Genomic DNA, 21,680 nt, shown 5'->3' on the forward strand with positions numbered 1-21,680 from the left:
GTCTCAGATCATTTCACAGGAACAACAACTTTTGGCAACAAGGTTTTAGCAAGAGAAATGGTGGTCAGGAATATGGAATACTGGCAGCAGATTTTGCTGACAGAATGGATTGGAAGCTCACCAAAAGAGAGCAGGAGCATAATCAAACATAGATACCAAGCAAAAGATATCAGAAGGGATGATGAAAGGCTGGGTCAAAAGGATAAGGATAGCAGGATTGAGTGAGGGCCAAAGATAAAGAAATTTAGGGAGATCCAGAACCTTAGATGAAAGCTGCGTAAACCAACGTGGGATGAAGGAGTGCTTAGGAAACTCGAGTGCGTTGAACACTGTGTTCTTCGAAGACGGAGATAAGGAAGACGGAACAAAAATAGTTAGCTGATTAATTACAATAAAATGACAGCATACTGTGAGGCAAAGCAAAATAATTGTATATATAAAAGTATTATTGAAGTTTTGAGTTTTAACAAATTCAATATGTTGTGATATTCTATTGCCACCTCCCCTACCACCTCCCCCTCCCCCCCCACAAAGAAATAAGACTGCATCACATGCTGGTAAAACAAAAACAAAATCAAAATGACCAGAATTTGTAAGTGGATTGAAGACAGGGAATGTAATCAATTCTCCAGCTCAGGATATCCCATTGTTCGAAAGAATACTGATTAGATTTAATAATTGATAAAAATCCATTAATGTGTTGTGGATAGAGTAACCAGCTTCCAGGAAAACTAACCAGTGTGTTCATGTATCAAATCAATCCCCATATCCTGCGTTGTGCCTCATGTTTAGCGCTTCAGTTTTCTTACTAATTCTTTCTTTCTAACTGGAACTGTTGCAGCTGACTTTTGCACTGTACCTGAAAATCTGGTAACCACTGTTTGACTGCAGCATTTTACTTTTTCTCTTTCATGGTAGTGTTAATATAATAAAAAATGTTTAACCATTGACTCCATAGCAGTTTCATCTGAAGGTATGGGTTCAAGCCCCACTTCTGAGACTTGGACTCAAAACTGACACTTCAGCCCAGTGATAAAGTTGAGATTGTACTATTGGAGATGCTGTCCTTCACATAACAAATTACACCAGATAGGTGCTTGAAAAGGATCCAATAACCTATTTTTTTTTTCAGACAACCTCTAGGGAATACTTTTGCTGTCCGAATTGCAAAGTAGTTTGGAATTATCTAAGATTGTGAGGGATGCTATATAAATGCACATGCTGCATTAGAAAAAAATTCTTCACTGAAAGGGGTCAGTTAGACTTAAGGAAAAACTTCATCTCTACTGAGGTATTACCATTAAAAGGAATGAGATTTTAAATTGCCTGGTCAAACCATTCAACATGTGTATATATATCTTACAAAACTTGTTTCTACTTCCATTATCTGGAGAACGTTCTGTACTTAAATCCACCAGTGGATTCCTCATGAGGTTCAGCAAGGAAGCATGAAGTTTTAACCGTTCTTTAGGGGTATTGCTGGGAAATCAACTCAGGTGAAGTACCAGCATAGATACGGTGCAGGAGGAGCAGCTCAGTTTAATTAAATACTGTAGAGACATTTGGCTGTGAGGGACTAATGCAAGTATTGGCTAATTTAAATCTTTGATTTGGTTGAGTGTATGTAAACAAACTCAAAGTCAAAATCGAGTTTATTGTCATATGCACAGGTGCAATTTAAAACTTACTTGTCGCAGCATCACAGGCATATAGCGTCAGGTAAGCAGAATTCACAAGAAAAACGTAAGTATAAATTAAGCACAAGAACTGAACGGCATTTCTCATTCATTGCGCTTTTAAAACATTTAAAAAATTTTTCAGTGTTTCTTAACATCAGAATGATATATGGGGCTGCAGCTTAGTTGGATATCATAGACTCTTTCCTGCAGTTTTTAGGGTGGGACATGTTCTTCCTTGCATTAGAGACCTAAAACTGCTTCGTGTATGATTAGATACTGCAGTACTGACTGATGATAGGAAACTGTTCTAAACAACACTATAACAGAAAGTTAACACACTTGCATTAGGATCAAAGCTGCTGGAATATCAGTTTTGTTTTTCCTGTCATTTCATGCTAAAGGAGCAGAAATTTCAATCAAAGGTAAAGCAGAAAGATTGTAGACACTGTCTTCAATAACCCCATTCTCTAACTATCAACCTCATGCTTTTTCCAAGCCATTGCCGAAATCTGAAGCAGATTGTTTGTAATCTGTCATATTTGACCTCAGGTAGACCTTTGAACCACAGTCCATGTCATCGTTATGCTAAGAGTGGGCACTTTTTACCTCTGTAATTCATTGAGTCAGCAAACTTGCTGCTGAAATCCACATCCATGCCTTCATTAACCCATCAGCCGATTATACTCATGTGCTCAAAATTTCTTTGACTCTTTCACTGGTTCCCTAAATTGCAGCAGGTTGACCTAGATTTTGATCACCTGGCCCCACCCTCCAGTGGTTTGGTGTCAGTTTTAGTTTGATAACTCTCTCGTGAAGCCCGTCCAGTAGCTCAGCAACAGTGAAGTTATCATGTACAAAACTGACGTGGGCATTAATATTTTACAAGGAAACTTCACTAAGGTTAACTCAAATCAATGCCCATTGTTAAATATTTTAAAAAGTGTGGGATAAAGACTAAGGAGCTGCTTATTAACTTCAGGAGGAGGAAACCAGAGGTCCTCATTGGGGGAATCTGAAGTGGATGGGGCAATAACTATAAATTCCTCAGTATTATCTTTTCAGAGAATCTATTTTGGGCCTAGCACACAAGTGCAATTACTCAGAAAACACGGCAGTGCCTCTCTTTTCTTAGAAGTTTGTGAAGATTTAGCATGATATCTAAAACTTTCACAAACTTCCATAGATGTGTGGTGGAGAGTTTATCAATAGTTGCATCACAGCCTGTAAGGAAACAGCAATGCACTTGAATGGAAAATCCCATGAGGATGATGGGTATGGCCCAGTCTATCTTGGGTAAAGCTCTCCCCATCATTGAGGATCTTTACATGGAGCACTGTAACAGGAAAGCAGCATCCATCAAGGTCCCCCCACCACCCAGGCCATGCTCTCTAATCACTGCTGTCATCAGGAAGGTGGTACTGGAGCCTCAGGACTCACACCACCAGGTTCAGGAGCAGCTGTTACCCCTCAACCATCAGGCTCTTAAACCAGAGGGGATAACTCCACTCACCCCATCACTGAGCTATTCCCTCAAACTAACGGAATCACTTTCAAGGACTCTTCATCTCACCGTCTTGATAATTATTGCTTATTTATTTATTTACCTCTTTCATATTTGCACATTATGTTGTCCTTTGCATACTGGTTGTTTGCCTGTCCTGTTGAGAACAGTCTTTCATAGATTCTATTGTGTTGCTTGGATTTACTACGTATGCCCGCAAGAAAATGAATCTCAGTGTTGTATATGGTGACACATATGTACTTTGATAATGAATTTACTTTGAACTTTGAACTTAATAACTTATCGAGGGGTGTGGAGCACCTTACCTTGAACCGATTGCACCATCATAAACTGAATCATTCAAATAAACAGTAGGATGTTTGGATGAGAACATCTGGTGGCCTACTGGACAACTGTAAGACACCAGACCATCTGTGCAAAGGCAGAAATAAGTTATGTCAGAGATACACCTTCCACAGCTCAACTAATTTTAATAATATTGCACATTTTACTTGAGATTTTCACTCCTTCCACACATTGGTACAGGGCTTGGTCTGGCACCATTTTAGGATCAGGTAGTTGTTGGACTCAAGCAGGGAATTTAAGAAACCATGTTAACCAGTGCTGAGTCCATCACTCTGATACCTAAGCCAGTTTATAGCCATTTGGGCTTGATGTCTGTTTTTTGGACATCCAAGCAAGTTGATCCAATACAGTTAGAGGTGAATAGGCGCTACTGAAGCCTACACTCTCTTTAATTGTACATTTATAGTCCCTGCTGAACCACCTTCTCCCCACCAGTTGTGATGCCTGACATTATCCTCACTTGGTCATGACAAGCTGACCCATATGGGGTTTTCTCACAATAAGGCAAACCCTGGCCACCACACCAGGCCGAACATAGTACTACTGTATTCATCTTAGCCCTCCTGACCCGAGTCTGGTTCACTGGTTACACCCCTTTGTTCAAAACGGACACATACCTTAAATCTAAAGAAGCAGTAGTAAAAGCATTTTTTAAATTGAATAATCATAGCCAAATATATATCCTATTTGAAAGTGAATCAACTTTACCCCATCAAGTGGATTATTTTACGTCCCAAAGTATTCGGGCCAGGAACCCACCAATATTCTTAATGAAGAGAGGTTCTCTTCTGTAAGTGATTGATGTTTATCAATAAAACATGCAGTTTATTGGATTACAAAGAAAGCTCATCAAGGAACACACAATTTTGATGAGTTGGTCTGTTCCGAAATTTACGTACTCAAGTCTCTTCCAACCCTGCTTTAGCTAATCATAAACCTTTCTGCCCTCTCACCTATCTAACTTCTTCTTAAAGATATGAATGTTCTACACCTCCATCACTGTACATAGTAACAAATTCCACATCCTAACCATTCTGCATAAGAAAATAAGAAAGCTTGCCCAAATATTCTTTAGATTTAATAGCAATTTCTATGAGTTTGTGTCCAGGTTGGGCTTTCTTTTGAGCAAGAGACAAGTTTTCTCTAGTATCCTGTTTAATTCATTCACTGTTTAAAAGATCTCAATTAATTCACTCTCAATGTTATCCTTTTTTTAAACTAAAAAAAGCCCAAACCAATTGTAACTATAGTAAGAAGATCCTCTATTCTAGAGATTCCCAAACTTTTTTATGCCATGGACCCCTTACCATTAACTGCGAGGTCTGAGGACCCCAGACTGGGAAACCTCTGCTCTAATCTTCGCTAATATCCCAAGTAACTCCAATATGAAGCTTTATTGAAGGGTTGTCAACCTGAACTATTAACCCTGCTTTTCCCTCCACAGATGCTGCCTAACTTGCTGAGCCTCTCCAGCACTTATTTCAGTTTTCCAGCATCTGCAGTTTATGCTTTTTTCAGGAGTAATCCATTGGATATGATTGTTCTGGGATAGGGAATACAATAAAACATCACACAAATGTGCCTGCTTCCTTACTTTGTCAATGATCACGTGATTGGTCTCTGAATTACAAAAAAAAGACTAAATACTCTTGTGATTGTGAGTCATACTATAAAGTTCCCTGCCAACCCACAACATTTCAGTAGTGTTGAGATTTGTATCCAGAAGAAAGTCTGGCCTTTGTTTAAATCTCCAAGGAGGATGATAGATAAATTTGTTGACTATAGTTGGTCTGAATCTCATTTCTGCAGTTTGCTGCATTGAATCTGTGCAACTTTTGAAACCCCTAAAGACGGATTTCTAAAGCTGAGCACTACAAAGGGCAACTGTTCTTCAGAGGCTGGCTAGAAGTCTATTTTACTTATATATGGAGTTATAGTTAGAAACAACATCATAAAATGTATTTGACCATTTTCCCTTATGAGAAAAGTGAGAGACTAGATGAGCTGTACATAATTTTTATTACTTAAATTGAAGGTGAAAAGGAACAATGCATATAAAATCAAATTTAAAGATTGTGTTTCCAAACACCTTTTCTCATTGCACAGAACCACTGACCAGATTTGTTAATGATGATCGATGTTTTGAAATTGTGTGGACAGCGTGGATTGTTTCACCCATTTTACATGCAGTGCTTTTCAGTTCTCTTACAACACCACACAGCTGTTTAAAAATTCTTCTCTCCCAATATACATCCTTCACCTCTCCCACTCCAGTATACTCCTGTGTCCTGTCTCTTGTCTCCCTGTACACTCTGTCTGGCCTGTGCAAAGCCTTGTGACATCCTCTGAAATGAGTAAACCTGCAGAATCAGCTGGATTTAAATGTCTGCAGACCTCATTTCATGGCAGAGGCAAAATAGGCAAATTGAGATATTTTTGCACTCCTTTCCTTCACTTCACTTCCCCGATAAAGCAATTGTGCTGGCAGATACAGACAAAAACATACATACAGTACTGATACACATACATAAACTATTGTATGGAATAAGTTAACACCATGATCCACTCAGCGGCTAGAGGGGAGGTAATCCAGTAATAACTGCTGTAGTGGAGGTCGAAATAAAGCCAGGTTGGCAGCCAGGGTTCTCGAGCACTTGATCCAAAATCTTCCTTTAACATATTTATTTATTTAGCAATACAGTGCTGAACAGGCCATTAAATAGCAACCCATCTATTTAATTCTAGCCTAATCACAGGACAAATTACAAAGGCCAGTTAACCTACTAACTGCTACGTCTTTGAACTGTGGGAGGAAAATGTAGCACTTGGAGGAAACGTACACGTGGAAGAATGTAGAAACTTTCTTACAGAGGGTGCCGGATTTGAGCTCGGAACTCCAACACTCCGAGCTGTAATAGCGGTGCGCTAACTGTTACGCTACCATGGTCTTATTACCTAAAAGGATTCAATCACTTACCTAACCATTCACATCCATAGAGTTCCACTCTCATACACACACTCATTGAGTGATCAGTAATTGGTATGAACCTGACAAATCTTGCTATCATTGGTGGGTCCAGATCCCTTAGAATAGGATCATATGGGTTTACATTTCCTTCAATTATCTGAAGAGGAAGAAGAAAACACAGGAGAATTAAATGCAATTGTGCTGCCTTTGTATACTTAGGCGACACTTCAACAAACATTAGTCGAGGTCTTGACTCAGTGGTAGCATCCTTGCCTTTGCAGACAGAATTTGGTGGGAAGTTTACTGTCATCCTACTCTCGTGTCTTTGGCTTGGGCTTTCCAGTGGGATGTATAGGACAGGATAGGAGAAGTGAGGATAACAGAGATGTGAAGGGTGGGATACAGTGCAGATCTTGAATTGTCTTTATACCTGATTGCTGACAATGCATAAGCTGCCCCAATCATTGATATTTACAGCAGAATCCTGTCTGCCTTTTTTCCACTTGTGTTTATTTGTGACATCATGGATGTCATCTATTATTATAAAAGATTTATTATTTTAATTTCTCTATTTATGCCATTACCCTGAGAAACAATTTATGCTGTGAACAAAAACTACTTTGTGGACAATGATATCACAATAATGACAAGACTACCTGTGGGGTGGTGTTAAGTACTGGTGAGCACACAGTGGACTCCATTCATTTCAGAATCCTAGACCCTTTTTCCATCCATCTTCTTTGAATCATACATCAAAGTGAAACACAATAATTTCCAGTTCCCAGTTCCTAGCCTATGGATATCCAGATGCCTCCACAGAAATGGATTGGGACCTCAACTGCTAATCCCTTCTGTCACACGATTCCCCCAGAAATGAGCCCTGCTGCACTGACTGTTTCTTCATGTTGGTGCTGAAGGAAAATGAGCACTGGGTGGACAGAAGAACTGGACTCTTCAAATGCTTCTGAGAAAGGTACTAAAAGGGTAGGTACTCTCCAGAGATCAGACTGTTTCATTACTGCGTGCTTATTGGATAAGCACAGTACATGAAGATTCCTGATGCACTCACCAGGTGGAGAGTATTGCATCACGTTCCTGACCTGAGCCTTGTAGATTGCACGCAGGCTTTGGGAATTAGGAGGTGAGTTACTCTCCACAGCATCCCTAGCCTCTAACCTGTAACAGTCATGTCTTTGGGAGTTGGAAGGAACTTATAGGTACTGAAGGAAATCTACATGGTGACAGGGAGACTGTATGAATGCCACACATAGATATCACCCCAGGTCAGGATTGAACTTGGTGCACTGGAGCTGTGAGACAGCAGCTCCTCCAGCTCAGCTCCGGTAGTTGTAGGTTTGTCACGAAGCTCACCAACAGATGGCAGATATGCAGCATGATAAACAATTTCAGAGACTTGTCCATATATGAAAATATAGTCTTCCACAAAAATGTTGTGGTGGTGAGACTAGACATAAATTGGGGGACCTCTTCATCGAGCACCTCTGCACCATCCGCCACAAGTGGGACTTCCCAGAGGCCAAACATTTTATTCTGATTCCATTCCGATATGTTGTTCCTCGGCCTCCTCCTATGCCAAGATGAGGCCTCCCTCAACCTCGTATTCCATCTGGTTACCCTCCAACCAGGTGACATAAATTTTGATTTCTTCTTCTAGAGAACAAATCTCACCCCACACCCCCATTCCCCACTCTGACTTTCACTTCTCACCTGCCTATTACTTCCGCCCGGGTCCCCCTCCTCCTTCCCTTTCTTTGATTGTCCACTCTCCTCTCCTAGCGGATTCTTTCTTCTCCAGCCTTGACCTTTCCCACCCACCTGGTTTCACCCAAAAACCTTCCAGTGACCCTCTTTCCCTGCCCCTACCTTTTTATCTTAGCATCTTCCCCCTTCCTTCTCAGTCCTGAAGGAGGGCCTTGGCCCGAAATTTCGACTGCTTACTCATGTTCATAGATGCTGCCTGACCTGCTGTGTACCTCCAGCATTTTGTGTGTGTTCCTTTGGAATTCCAGCATCTGTAGATTTTCTCGTGTTAGGCATTACCAGTTTTAAATATAGATAGGGATGCTTTCTTGGAGCGGCAGAAGCTGAGGGCAGACCCAATCGAAGTTTCTAAGATTACGAGGGATATATGCATATTCAAAGGTGTTGTGCAGGGAAAGCTTTTTTTACACAGACACTTTTGGCTTCTGTAATGTGATGCCAGTGGGAGTAATGGAGGCAAATATGATTGAGCCATTTAAGAGTTTCTGAGATAGGCACATGGATATGCAAAGAATAGAGGGTGTGGTTTATTAGACTTTTACTTACTGTGCAGTACGGAGAGAGGAGAGCTAGGTTAATTAGTCTGGCACAACATTATGGGCCGAAGGCTTGTTCCTATGCTGTACTGTTCTATGTTTACTGTAGTGAAGAGCATGATTATTTGTGTAATCACAGCAGCAGCTAATCTAAACCAATCAACAACTAGATTGGATATTCTGTAGCTGGTGATCTCTTTCATTAGTGTAAATGCTGGGTTTCCTGCACTATTGCTTCCCCATAAGACCACAAGTGAGGTTGAGAGAGAGTGCAAGAATTGGTGCATTGATCTTAAAAATGTCAAAGCTGCCAGAAGGTTATTATCGTGGACTGATCAACCACATATCGTTCCTTCTCAATGCTAGCTGTACAATGCAGCATCCAGTGAAATTTGGACACAAGTGTGCCCTTCCATCAGTTGCCATTCTGGAAGCAAATCAACAGCTCTCCGACTCACAAAATGCATACTGTGGAATTGAATTTATCATGGGGGAGGGAATGTCGACTCAGACCATGAGAGAACCTTGGCTCAGACCATGAGAGGCCTGCGTCGGGCATTTTCATGCCTTACAAGGCGCAGGTTGGAAGTCTGTGTGGGGCGCCACTCCTTGCACAGACTAGAGCAAGGTGTGATTAAGTGCCTTGCTCAAGGGCACAAACATGCTGCCACAGCTGAGGCTCGAACTAGCGACCTTGAGATAACTAGATGAACGCCTTAACCACTTGGCCACGTGCCCAACACATTTATCATAACATTACTCCAATTGCATGATACAAATGCAAGCAGGCACTGCAGAGCAATAGCTTCATCTGCTGACATGACAATAATCAAATGCTACCTTTTGCAGGCCTTTAATCTAGCATTTACCTGTTTCCCCTCTCGATTTTTCCATGAATTCCATCGGTTTCCATCTCTGCTATAGTCAAGACGATACATCTGAGCAAATTCATTTCCGTGGCCTCCAGCGTGACGACCCTGAGTTCCCACCAGGGTAATAAAGTGCAGCGTTCGTAGGTCAACCTGAAGGAACTCCATGTCATCAGGATCTACAGGTCCTTGTGGACACCAGGCTCCATCCCCTCCTTCAAAGTCCAGTCTATGAAAGAGTAAGGATGGTTTATTAATTGGTCTATCAACTGCAGAAAATGATTACGAATCAGTGACACAAATGTCTATAAGAAAAGTGTGAAACAACGAGTGCAATTGGAAATAAGTCAGAAAACGTGTAGCTTGGGTGGTTGATGATTGGATTGAGTTGCTCTCCGATTTTGGCAATCCATTTGCAAATGTTTCATCGCCATGACGTCTCCTCGTATGGATTGCCAAGATTGGAGAAAAACTCAATACAACCAGTGAGAGTAATGTAAGCAAATAATTTTTCCCACCCTTTCCATTATCAAGGCACTTGGAATCAGGGATAGTGGGAAAATATGGATAAGCTGGACCAGAATCTTCTTCTGATCTGTTGGGTTGTAACTTGGAAATTCTTTGACATATACTTTCTGCCTGATGCACAGAAAAGATTAGTTACAATGGGATTCATTCCTGTTTTGTTTTACTCCATCTTGTCATGTTAATGATGTTTTTCAGTTCCTTCCCTCTCTCCTTGCTGCATAGAGCTTGTTTCTGCATTACACTACAATCCTTTATTTCTATCTCGTTTGACATTAGTTTTGTTCTTTCCTTCTCTTTGATAAAACCACCAAGTTGGTAATAAACCAAGAGACTTAAAAGCAAAGTCTTGATGTACAAGCCTCACCCCATATGAGCCATGGCCTTGAGCAAATATCAGAACATCCACTCACCTGCCATGCTTGGCTGCTGTAGAGTCATACCATTGGCTGGAAGCTGTGATATCTTCATCATGGATTTGCCCACCTGACATCCCCAGAGGATAGCGGCACACAGCTGGAGAAGACAGAGAGGTCAGCGGTTTGGCAAAGCACACTACTATCTACGTTAATCCATTTCTAAGAATGTTCAATCATATTACAGGGTGAACTAACTTAAATCAGGAAGCTAATGCCATATTTAAGTTTGCTGATGACACTACTGTTGTTGGCTGAATCAAATTTACAGATAAATTATTATATAGGAGGGAGATTGAAAATCTGGCTGAGTGGTCCACAACTACCACCTCTCACTTAACGTCAGAAAAACCTAGATCTGATTATTGACTGCAGGAGGAGGAAATCCAAGGCCCATGAGGCAGTCCTCAGAGGATCAGAGGTAGAGAGGGTCAGCTATTTCAAATTCCTTGGCGCTATCATTTCAGAGGATCTGCCCTGGGCCCAGCACTATGTAACTGCCATTACAGGGAAGGCACACCAAAGCCTCTACTTCCTTAGAGGTTTGTGAGGATCCAGCATGTGACAAACTTCTAAATGTAACACCTGTGTAGCACCCCTCTTATCATGTGTGACATCACCGCACTGAGAAGATCAAATTACACAGTACTACACTAGGTGCTAGTAGGCCATCAGAAGATTCTAGGTATCAGAAGGAGGCAGTAAATAGAAACCACATAGTTCTGGAGATAAGTTTTGTTTATAAGTAAAAAAACAACAGGATACTTATATGAGAAAGAACAATTCAAAATTCCAATATTCTGTTTAGGTTCCAAAACTTAGATACCAAACCACAGCAAATTCCCTTTTAATTTGAATCAATGAGATTCCTTTATTACTCTAATCTCTTTAACAAATTAGATCTAGTGTTATTCCCTATTTTAAAGTCTACAGACTAAACTTTCCTTTTTACTTATTCCTAGTTAGTTAGAAAACCAAATATAATTCCTATTCTTAAGTATTGTAGATAACTTCAGTCTCAGTTCCAGGCAGTATACCACAAATTTGAATTCAAATTCAAAAATTATATATACAGTTTATCTCCCTTCACCTGTAATCTCCAACATCACAACTTTTAAACAAAGTAAATCTCATTCAGTAACTTATCAAAGTTTTTACAAAAATAATCAGTTCTTGCAAGAAAATCAAATTTGGATTCTTCGTATTGTGACGAGAATACACATAAAAATTAAGATGTTTGCTGATCTGGGCTAGCATCAGTGACATCAGCAGTTGGTCTGCCACCTGCCCTCAGGGGAAGGAGAGATAAGGAACAATGGAGCAGCGTCTGGAGATGTGTAATGAAGGGACGTGGGAGAGAGAGAGCTGTCTGGAGCGGCTCCCCCTTTGAACCCTGAGCTGTTTGAAGTGATGGACAGGCGATGCCCCAGCAGGGGGATAAAAAGGGACAGGTTCGCTAAGGCAGGACACACACACGCCACCCGAGGTAACGAGACCCTGGAAGCGGTGCGCCTCTCACGAGTGGGTGAGAAGTACCAGGGTGGAAAGGTACGATCAGCGGGAACCCGGTGTGTGTCCGCCCTTGCCTGGGTGCCGGGTTCACTGCAGAGGATCGACCGCATCTGGAGGAGGGGTCACAGTCGGTGACCTCAGGTGACATCACCAAGGACCCGCCCAAAAGTTGCTTGTGAGCAATCTCGCCGGTCTGTGAGTGAAGCAGTGTTCTGAATGATCAGTTGTTCCTGTTCTCTGTCTCTCTTCCCCCATGTTGTCCATCCATGGCAACAATTACTGCGAACTGAACTACTAACTGGACTGAACTTTGAGTCACTTTTAAATTTGGTCATTTACCCCTAGACAACGATAGAGCTTGATTGATGCTGTTATCTTATTCTGTGCACATGTGTGGTTATCATTGTTGAACTGTTGCATTTATTATCCTTTCGATTACTGTGTTGCTTGTTTCTTTAATAAAACTTTCTTAGTTCTAGTACTCCAGACTCCAACTGAGTGATCCATTTCTGCTGGTTTGGCAACCCAGTTACGGGGTACGTAACAGTATGAAAATAAACTTATACATCCAACCATATTAAATCATCTGTGTCATTACATATTTCATTCCCTGGCATCATCCTGGGTGGTTCGCCATCTTGTTCCTTGGTTCATTTGATGAAAGAGCTGATCATCCACAGAAAATTAATTCACAAACTTGTAAAAAAAATTGACCAAATGCCTTGGTATGATTTTACAGAACTAATTTCCAACTACACTGTAGGGATTTTGGACACTGGTCTCTGCTGATATTGTCTTGTTAAAACTGCTGCATGATATAGCTATAGCTTCAATAAATCTTTTATCGCTACTGTCTCTCCTCCAGGGGTTTCACCCTGAGGTTTTCAAGTTAGTAGGGTAAAGACACTCATTACTAATCCCACTCTTAACAGTTCATGTCTTCAGCTTCTAATTGGTGCTTCGTTTCTCTCCTTGTCTGTGTCTGCATCAGTCACACCTCTCTCACACATAGCATTTTTTTCAAATTCTTAAAAAAAATCGGTAAACCTCATTTTCATCTCTACACAGGTGGAACTTTCTAACATTACATACTTGGGTTTAATTACATAAAGATGCACAGTGGAGAGTAGACCAAGTTGTTTCATCATGGCCTGGTATGGAAACGACAATGCCCTTGAATGGAAAAGCATACAAAAAGAAGTGGATGCAGCTCAGGCTGTCATGGGTAAAGCCATCCCCGTCATTGAGCACATTTACATGGAGTGCTGTCACAGGAAAGCAGCATCCATTATCAAGGACCCCCTCATCCAGGCTATGCTCTCTTCTCGCTGCTGCCATCAGGAAGGTGTTACAGGAGCAATGTTCCCTTAGGAGGCACACATCTTTTGCTACTAGCGCACAAAGGAACTTAAACTGCGCACAACAGGTTGTCAGCCTCGACCTCATTAGCACGTTAAGTGTATTTCACAGTCGTATACAATCACATTTCCTTTTCTGGTTTCTGATGAGGACGGTGTTGACAATGTAGCGTTTGTGATGATTTGTCTTCAGATTTTAGAACTGGCTTATTCATACTGTTTTTATTGAAGAAATTATTGATGCGCTATGTCAAATTACAAAGCAGCAAAGGGCATGAAGCACAAAAGGACTGCTAGTTCATTTAAAGTGGAATGGCTTATTATCCGTAGAAGAGCTTCAGGTGTACCTCAACTAAAACATTCAGGGTACACATGTTATTGTCATTGCTCAGCATGAAGTTTTTCCACGCACTGGTCATGACAAAAAAAGAGGGAGCATTGTACAGAAGCCTCAGATCCCACACCACCAGGTTCAGGAACAGTGATTACCACTCAATCATCAGGCTCTTGAACCAGAGGGGATAACTTCACTCATCCCAACACTGAACTAGTTCTTCAACCTATGAACTCACCTTCAATGACTTACAACTCACGTTCTCAATATTTATCACTTATTTAGTATTATTTTTTCCTTTTTTTGTATTTGCCCAATTTGTTGTCTTTTGCACTTTGGTTGTTTGGCCATCTTTTGTTGCGTGTAGTTTTTCATTGATCTTATTGTTCCTTTGAATTTACTATGAATGCCTGCAAGATAATGAATCTCATGGTTGTATATGGTGACATACGTACTTTGACAATAAATTTACTTTCATCTTTGAACTGCAAGGAAGTTGAAATATCAATCTTACACAAGGCCCAATAGTTGTCTCCACTTGATAGTGTAAAACTCAGGTTGTGGGATTAGGTTGGGTTATTTTGGGTTAAAATTCAAGCTTGTTACTTTTTCATAATGCTGATGGTCAAAAAAATTATAAGCTGTACAAGGTGTATGACTTTCTCTCAGCTGATTATCTATGAGGAGTTCAATAACCTATTGCCTGCATGGCTTATTTTCCCTCTGCACAGAGCAAAGGTTTAACCTGTTAACATCCGACAATACCTCTGTCAGTACTTTTTTGAAAAGAACTGAGGATCAAAAAGAATGTTTTATTTGTGAAACATAACTTCAGGCGTTTAACAATGCTGGTGGTGCTTATGAATAAAAATGCCAGCAAAAGAGTGTGCCATTCTTTAGTACTGCAAGGGAGATGGGCTAACAGTGAGTACTTGGACAAATGTTTTCACATAAAAGTGTTTAGTCCACTATCTATCAGGACTTCAATATTTCAGTGACAGTGGGAAGGTCTGTCAGCAGGTGGTTCGAGAGCAAGGGTACCTAATCTGGAGTTAACAACCCCCTTTCGTTAATGGTAGGGGTCCATGGTATAAAAAAGGTGTCATCAGCAAATTTACAAGCCCATCCCTCCACTTCTTCATCCAGGTCATTTATAAAAATCATGAAGAGTAGGGGTTCCCAGAACAGATCCCTGTGGAACACCACTGGTCACCAACCTCCATGCAGAATACGAACCATCTACAACCACCTTCTGTGGACAAGCCAATCCTGGATCCACAAAGCAAGGTCTCCTTGGATCCCATGCCTCCTTACTTTCTGAAGGAGCCTTGCATGGGGAACCTTTTCAAATGCCTTATTAAAATGCATATACACTACATCCACTGCTCTACCTTCATCAATGTGTTTTGTTACATCCTCAAAGAATTCAATCAGGCACGTAAGGCATGACCTGCCCTTGACAAAGCCATGCTGACTATCCCTAATCAGATTATCTCTCTCCAAATGCTCATAATCCTGCCTCTCAGGATCTTCTCCAACAACTTGCCTACCACTGAAGTCAGAGTCACTGTTCTATAATTTCCTGGGTTATCTCTACTCCCTTTCTTGAACAAGGGAACAACATTAGCAACCCTCCAATCCTCCTGTACTTCTCCTGTCCCTATTGATGATTCAAAGATCATTGCAAGAGGCTCAGCAATCTCCTCCCTCGCTTCCCACAGTAGACTGAGGTACATCTCATCCAGTCCCAGTGACTTATCGAGCTTAATGCTTTTCAAAAGCTTCAGCACATCTTTTTTAATGTCTATAGCTCAAGCGTTTCAGTCCACCAAAAGTCATCCCTACAATTGCCATGCCTTTTTCCCTGGTGAGTATTCATTTAGTAGATCCGCTACCTCCTCCAACTCTATGCACACATTTCCATTATCGCACCTGGTTGGTCCTATTCTCTCATGTCTTATCCTCTTGCTCTTCACATACTTGTAGAATGGCTTGGGGTTGTCCTTCATCCTGTCCGCCAAGGCCTTCTCATGGCCCCTTCTGGCTCTTTTAATTCTACTGTTAAGCTCCTTCCTAGCAACCTTGTAATTTTCTGGAGCTCTAACAGTACCTAGTTTCTTGAACCTTTCGTAAGCTTTTCTTTTCTTCTTAACTAGATTTTCTACATACTTTGTACACCATGGTTCTTTAACCCTACCATCTTTTCCCTGCCTCAATGGAAGATACCCAGGCAGAATTCCATGCAAATGTTCCCTGAACATTTGCCACATTTCTGCCGTGCATTTCCCTGAGAACATCTGTTCCTAAATTATGCTCTCAAGTTTCTGCCTAATAGCATCGTATTTCCCCCTACCCCAATTAAGTGCTTTCCCAAATTGTCTGCTTGTATTCTTCTCCAGTGCTATGGTGAAGGAGATAGAGTTGTGGTCACTACCTCCAAAATGCTCTCACACCGAGAGATCTGACATCTGACCAGGTTCAGATCAAGTACAGCCTCTCCTCTCGTTGGCTTATCTACATATTGCGTCAGGAAACCTTCCTGAACACACCTAACAAACTCCACCCTGTCTAAACCCCTTGCTCTGAGGAGGTGCCAGTCAATATTAGGAAAGTTAAAATCTCTCATCACAACAACCCTATTATTATTGCACCATTCCAGAATCTGCCTCCCTATCTGCTCTTCGATATACATTACTATTGGGGAGTCTATTAAAAAAAAACACCCAGTAGAGTTATTGCCCCTTCCCTGTTTCTGACTTCCACCCACATTTACTCAGTAGACTATCCCTCCATGGCTTCCTCCTTTTCTGCAGCCGTAACACTATCCCTACCTCTTTTGCCACACCTCCACCTCTTTTGTCTCCCCCTGTTCTTTTTGAAACATCTAAAGCCCGGCACACTCAGCAGCCATTGCTGTTCCTGAGACATCCAAGTCTCTGTAATGGCCACAACGTCACAGTTCCACATATTGATCCATGATCTAAGTTCATCCACCTTGTTCATGATACTCCTCGCATTAAAATAAACACAAATCAAGCCATCAGGCTGAGTGCATCTTTGCTCTAACATCTGCCTGTCCTTCCTCACAAACTCCCTGCAAGCCGTCTCTATCTGTGCTCCACCTCCCCATCCTCTGCCTTTTTACTTTGGTTACCATCCCCTGCGAATCTAGTTTAAAACCTCCCCAATATCATTAACAAACCCTGACAGGATATTGGTCCCCCTTGGATTCAAATGCAACCTGTCCTTTTTGTACAAGTCACACTTGCCCCAGAAGAGGTCCCAATGATCCAAATCCCTGCCCCTGCTCCAATCCTTCAACCATACCTCATCCTCTACCTCATTTTATTCCTATACTCACTGTCGCGTGGCACAGGCAGCAATCCCGAAATTACTACCCTTGAGGTCCTGCTTCTCAGCTTCCTTCCTAACTCCCTGTATTCTGCTTTCAGGACCTCCACCCTTTTTCTACCTATGCCATTGATACCAATATGTACCACGACCTCTGGCTGTTCACCCTCCCATCTCAGAAACATCACAAACTCTGGCACTTGAGAGGAAAACTACCATCCTTGTTTCTTTTTCTCGTCCACAGAATTGCCTATCTGTCCCCCTGACTACAGAGCCCTCTGTTACTGCTGCCCTCCTCTTCCGTTTCCTACCCTTCTGAGCCACAGGGCCAGACTCAGTGCCAGAGATACGGCCACTGTTCCTTTCCTCAGGTAGGTCATCCCCTTCAACAGCACTCAAAATGGAGTACTTATTGTTAAGGGGGACAGCCACCACTCCAGGAGCTCTCCACTACCTGACACCCACCCTTCCCTCTTCTGATGGTCACCCACTTATCTGGCTCCTGTGGCCCCAGGGTGACTACCTGCCTGTGGCTCCTGTCTATCACCTCCTCACTCTCCCTAACAAGTCGAACGTCATCGAGCTGCAGCTCTAGTTCACAAACTCGGTCTTTAAGGAGCTGCAGCTCAATGGCCCTGGTGCAGATGTGGCCATTAGGGACGCTGGAAGTCTCCTGGACGTCCCACATCTGACACCCAGAACAGAAAACTGGCTTTGCAGTCATACCCACTATTCTAATGCGCCGAGCCCTCCAAAACACTGCTTTTTTAAACTCTTCTCCCTGACCTGTGTGAAGTTCTCTCTCTCTTTGAATCGACTGGTCCGCTGCTAATGCCAAAGAGTAGTGAATCTGTGGAATGCTCTGCCACAGACTGCAATGGAGGCCAAGTTAAGACGGAAGTTGATTGTTTCCGGATTGGTCAGGGCATCAAAGGATATGGCGAGAAGGCAGGTGTATAGGGTTGAGTGGGATCCAGGATCAGCCATGATGGAATGGCAGAGCAGACTTGATGGGCTGAATGGCCTAACTCTGCTCCTCTGTCTTTTGGTATGTGTGCAGTGCTGTACTTCCAAATGAAAAAGATTCAAAAATACACAGAGTTTTTGATATATATGTAGTTTATTTTCAGGAAAGAAATATTGAGGTAGGTTTGAATTTTATGCAACAATGATGGATTGACAAGAACATTAAAAAAAATGGAGAAACATACAAAATGTGCAGCTGCAAACTCATTGTTAATTTCACAATGTTCACATCCTCATTCTTGGGAAATTATAGGCTGGCGAGTCTGATGCCAATTGTGGGTAGATTATTAGATTTTCTAAGGGACAGGATGTATAAGTATTTGGACAGACAGAGCCAGATTCGGGATAGTCAATATGACTGTGAGTGGTATCTCATGTCTAATCAATCTTCAAGAGTTTTTCCAAGAAGGTTACCAGGAACATTGATGAAGAAAAGAGAGTGGACATTGTCTACATGGACGTAAAGACCTTTAACGAAGTCCTGCATGGGAGACTGGTCCAGAAGGATCAGTCTCTTGACATTCAGGATGAAGTAGTCATCTGGATTCAACATTGGCTTCATGGGAGAAGCCAGAGAGTGGTGGCAGATGCTTGTCCCTCTGATGGCAATTCTGGGACTAACGGTGTGCTGTAGGTATCATGCTGGGTCCTTGTTACTTGTCACCTGTTTTACTGACTTGGATAATAATGGGGTAAAACAGGATCAACAAGTTTGCAGACGATGCCAGGACTGGGGGCATAGTGGACAACAAGGAAGGTTGTCCAAATGGGCTGAAAAACGGCAGATGGAATTTAGTGCAAGCGAGAGGTATTGCACTTTGGGAGGACAAATCAGGGTAGGTACATGGGCTTGTACAGTGAACAGTAGGGCACTGGGGAATGCAGTAGAACAAAGGGGTCTGGGAATACAGAACCATAATTCATGTGGCTTCACAGTTAGATTATGTTATAAAGAGAGCTTTTGGCACATTGGTATTCATTAGTTATTGAGTATAGGAATTGGGATGTTATGCTGAAGTTGGATGAAATATTGGTGAGGCCAAATCTGGAGAATAGTGCATAGATCTAGTCACCTATCTACAGGAAAGATATCGATAAGGTTGAAAGAGTGCAGAAAAAATTTACAAGGCTGTTGCTGCGACTTGAGGACCTGAGTTATAGGGAAAGGTTGAGCTTGAATAGATTGGCCACTTTATTCCCTGGAACATAGAAGAATGAGGGAGATTTGACAGAGGTTTACAAAGTTATGAGGGCACTTTTTCATTCAGCAGGTGGTGTAAGTGTGGTACGAGCTGCCAGTAGAAGTGATGGATGCAGGTTCAATTACAACATTTAAGAGAAGCTAGGGTAGGTACATGGATGGGAGGGACATGGAAGACTATGGTCCAGGTGCAGGTCCATGAGGCCTGGCAAAATAACAGTTCAGCATGGAGCAGATGGGCCAAAAGGCCGGTTTCTGTGCTGTAGTGCTCTATGACACAATGTGATTATCTCACGCAGTAGGGATATTCTGTTCTCCACTGTAAAGCTCAATAAGGCAAGATGCTTATCTTGAACATTTGGTAGCTATTACTGCCTGCTTCTAATTCTACACAGGCACTTATCTTTAAATGCTACCCTCAATGCCAAATCATTTAGTCCACTTTCCAAATTTAATTCAAGTTCAACAGTTTCTTGAAAGGAGTGTTGGCTGCTGTAGAGAAACCATAGTTGGCATTTTTTTTTGAAAAAGCAGTTCTCCCTTGAATGAATGAGCTATATTGGCTAATTTATTCCTCATATTCCATATCTTTAAAGAGAAAAACAGAATTAAATATAATAATTTATCCTGATAAATAAGAATATAATCAATAATCAGAAAGTTACTGAAAAGCCAGAGAAGTTTGCTTTGCTGGTTTGAAGAAATATCAAACTTTAAAGCTCAGTGCATTGATAACATCCTGCAGGAAACAAGACAGCCTTATTGTTGCCTGTTAACATCTCTAAGCAAAACAAGCTTGTTTTTTTTTAAACAAAACAAAAAATATTATAGTACGGAGATACTATGATTCAGAAGGAAAAGCTGGCAATTCAAAGACATCTTTGGCTTTTAATTTCACCCCCTAATAAGTGCAGTTTGAGAGTGGAGGTAGGGATTTGGGGTGTGATTGGGACTAATGGCTACTGAAATAAATCAGAATCATTGGACAAACTAGCAGATTCAGAAGCTCGGGACGTTACACAATCAGTTTCATTATTCTGTCCAGCCCTGAGCTTCAGGATGGACTCCATTCTAAATTTTAAGCCAACACTGTTACTCACCACCCACCCCCACAACTCGCCTTGCTGGTGTTAAGCATTAAGTAGTGTTAGCCTGTCAGTGACGGACTCACAATTTGAAAGCATGTATAGGTTTCACTGTGATGAAAGAGGACTTTCAGCTCTGATGCAAAGAGTGGAAAAGTACTCGCCTGGATCCTGCACTGACTTTACAGCTGCCTGAGCCAAATCTTAGGCAGCTGTAAGCCTTGGCATCAGCATGAAAAAAAGTAAAATGAATGGTCTGCTTGTTTCCCTGATATTTACTGTCTTACCACTGGCTCCAGCACACATTACATTATCATTAGACTCAGCTAATGTCTATATTACAGTTCGAGCAGAGGGTCAGCTACTACATCTACACTTTCTGAGAAACAAAAACCTTAGAATGTAAATACAGGAAAAGCAGCCTTGGAGATCTTGCTGCCTTCCCAAACAATGACAATTTGTTTTTCATTCAATATAAAATTTTACTTAATAACCATTTCTGTTTGGAAACTGAAGGCTGCCAAAGCTTCAGGAAGTGCCTTATCAGGATATGAATCAGCTGTTATTGCTGTTATATATACATTTAGAAGGAATGCAAATGCTTCCATAGGTATGAGAAAAAGAAGTGTTTAGCAAAATAAATGTCGATCCCTTACTTATGGAAACAGGAGAAATCATAATTTGGAGTTATGAAATGGTAGAAACATTCAGCAGGATCATATTTTGACTCTGAAAGGTATAAATGCGCATTGGGCATTATAAGGATTGTTAAGAATTAAAGGGGTTGGCATTTATAAAAGATAAAGAAATTATTGAGGTAAAACCCAACAAAGTTCCTGCTTCTAATGGTTCTGCCTTGGAATTTTAGAATAGGAGCCAACAGGTATCGAGCATTACATTTGGCCTTTGAAAGTTTCCTAGATTGTACAATAGCCATATCAGCATAGATGGCGACAAACATAATAATCCTACTATTCAGGAATATGGGGTGTTAGAAAAAGAGGATGAAATGTCAAATATTAAAGAACATAGATTTAAAGCAAAGGGGGGAGGTTTAAAGGAGATTTAAGAGGCTATTTTCAGTTTTTTCCCCCCACTAAGGATTTTAGCCCACTGCCAGGGGAAGTGCTAGAAACAGCTAAAATAGTTATGTTTAAAGGGCATTTAGACA

The 21,680-nt window shown here is 41.4% G+C and overlaps 1 protein-coding gene across 4 annotated transcripts in view; it reads right to left on the bottom strand.

Moving 5' to 3' along the window:
- Window positions 1-21,680, bottom strand: part of ddr2a (discoidin domain receptor tyrosine kinase 2a) — a 154,925-nt gene that overhangs the window by 26,452 nt on the left and 106,793 nt on the right. For all 4 annotated transcript variants that reach the window (XM_063064906.1, XM_063064909.1, XM_063064908.1 and 1 more), the window contains 4 exons: window positions 10,640-10,742; window positions 9,702-9,930; window positions 6,524-6,671; window positions 3,507-3,612 (listed from right to left, as the gene is read on the bottom strand). In XM_063064906.1, the coding sequence (XP_062920976.1) occupies window positions 3,507-3,612; window positions 6,524-6,671; window positions 9,702-9,930; window positions 10,640-10,742 (586 nt within the window). The remainder of the gene's footprint in view (window positions 1-3,506; window positions 3,613-6,523; window positions 6,672-9,701; window positions 9,931-10,639; window positions 10,743-21,680) is intronic.

The sequence above is a fragment of the Mobula hypostoma genome, chromosome 12 (assembly GCF_963921235.1).
Source record: "Mobula hypostoma chromosome 12, sMobHyp1.1, whole genome shotgun sequence".
Taxonomy (NCBI): Eukaryota; Metazoa; Chordata; class Chondrichthyes; order Myliobatiformes; family Myliobatidae; genus Mobula; species Mobula hypostoma.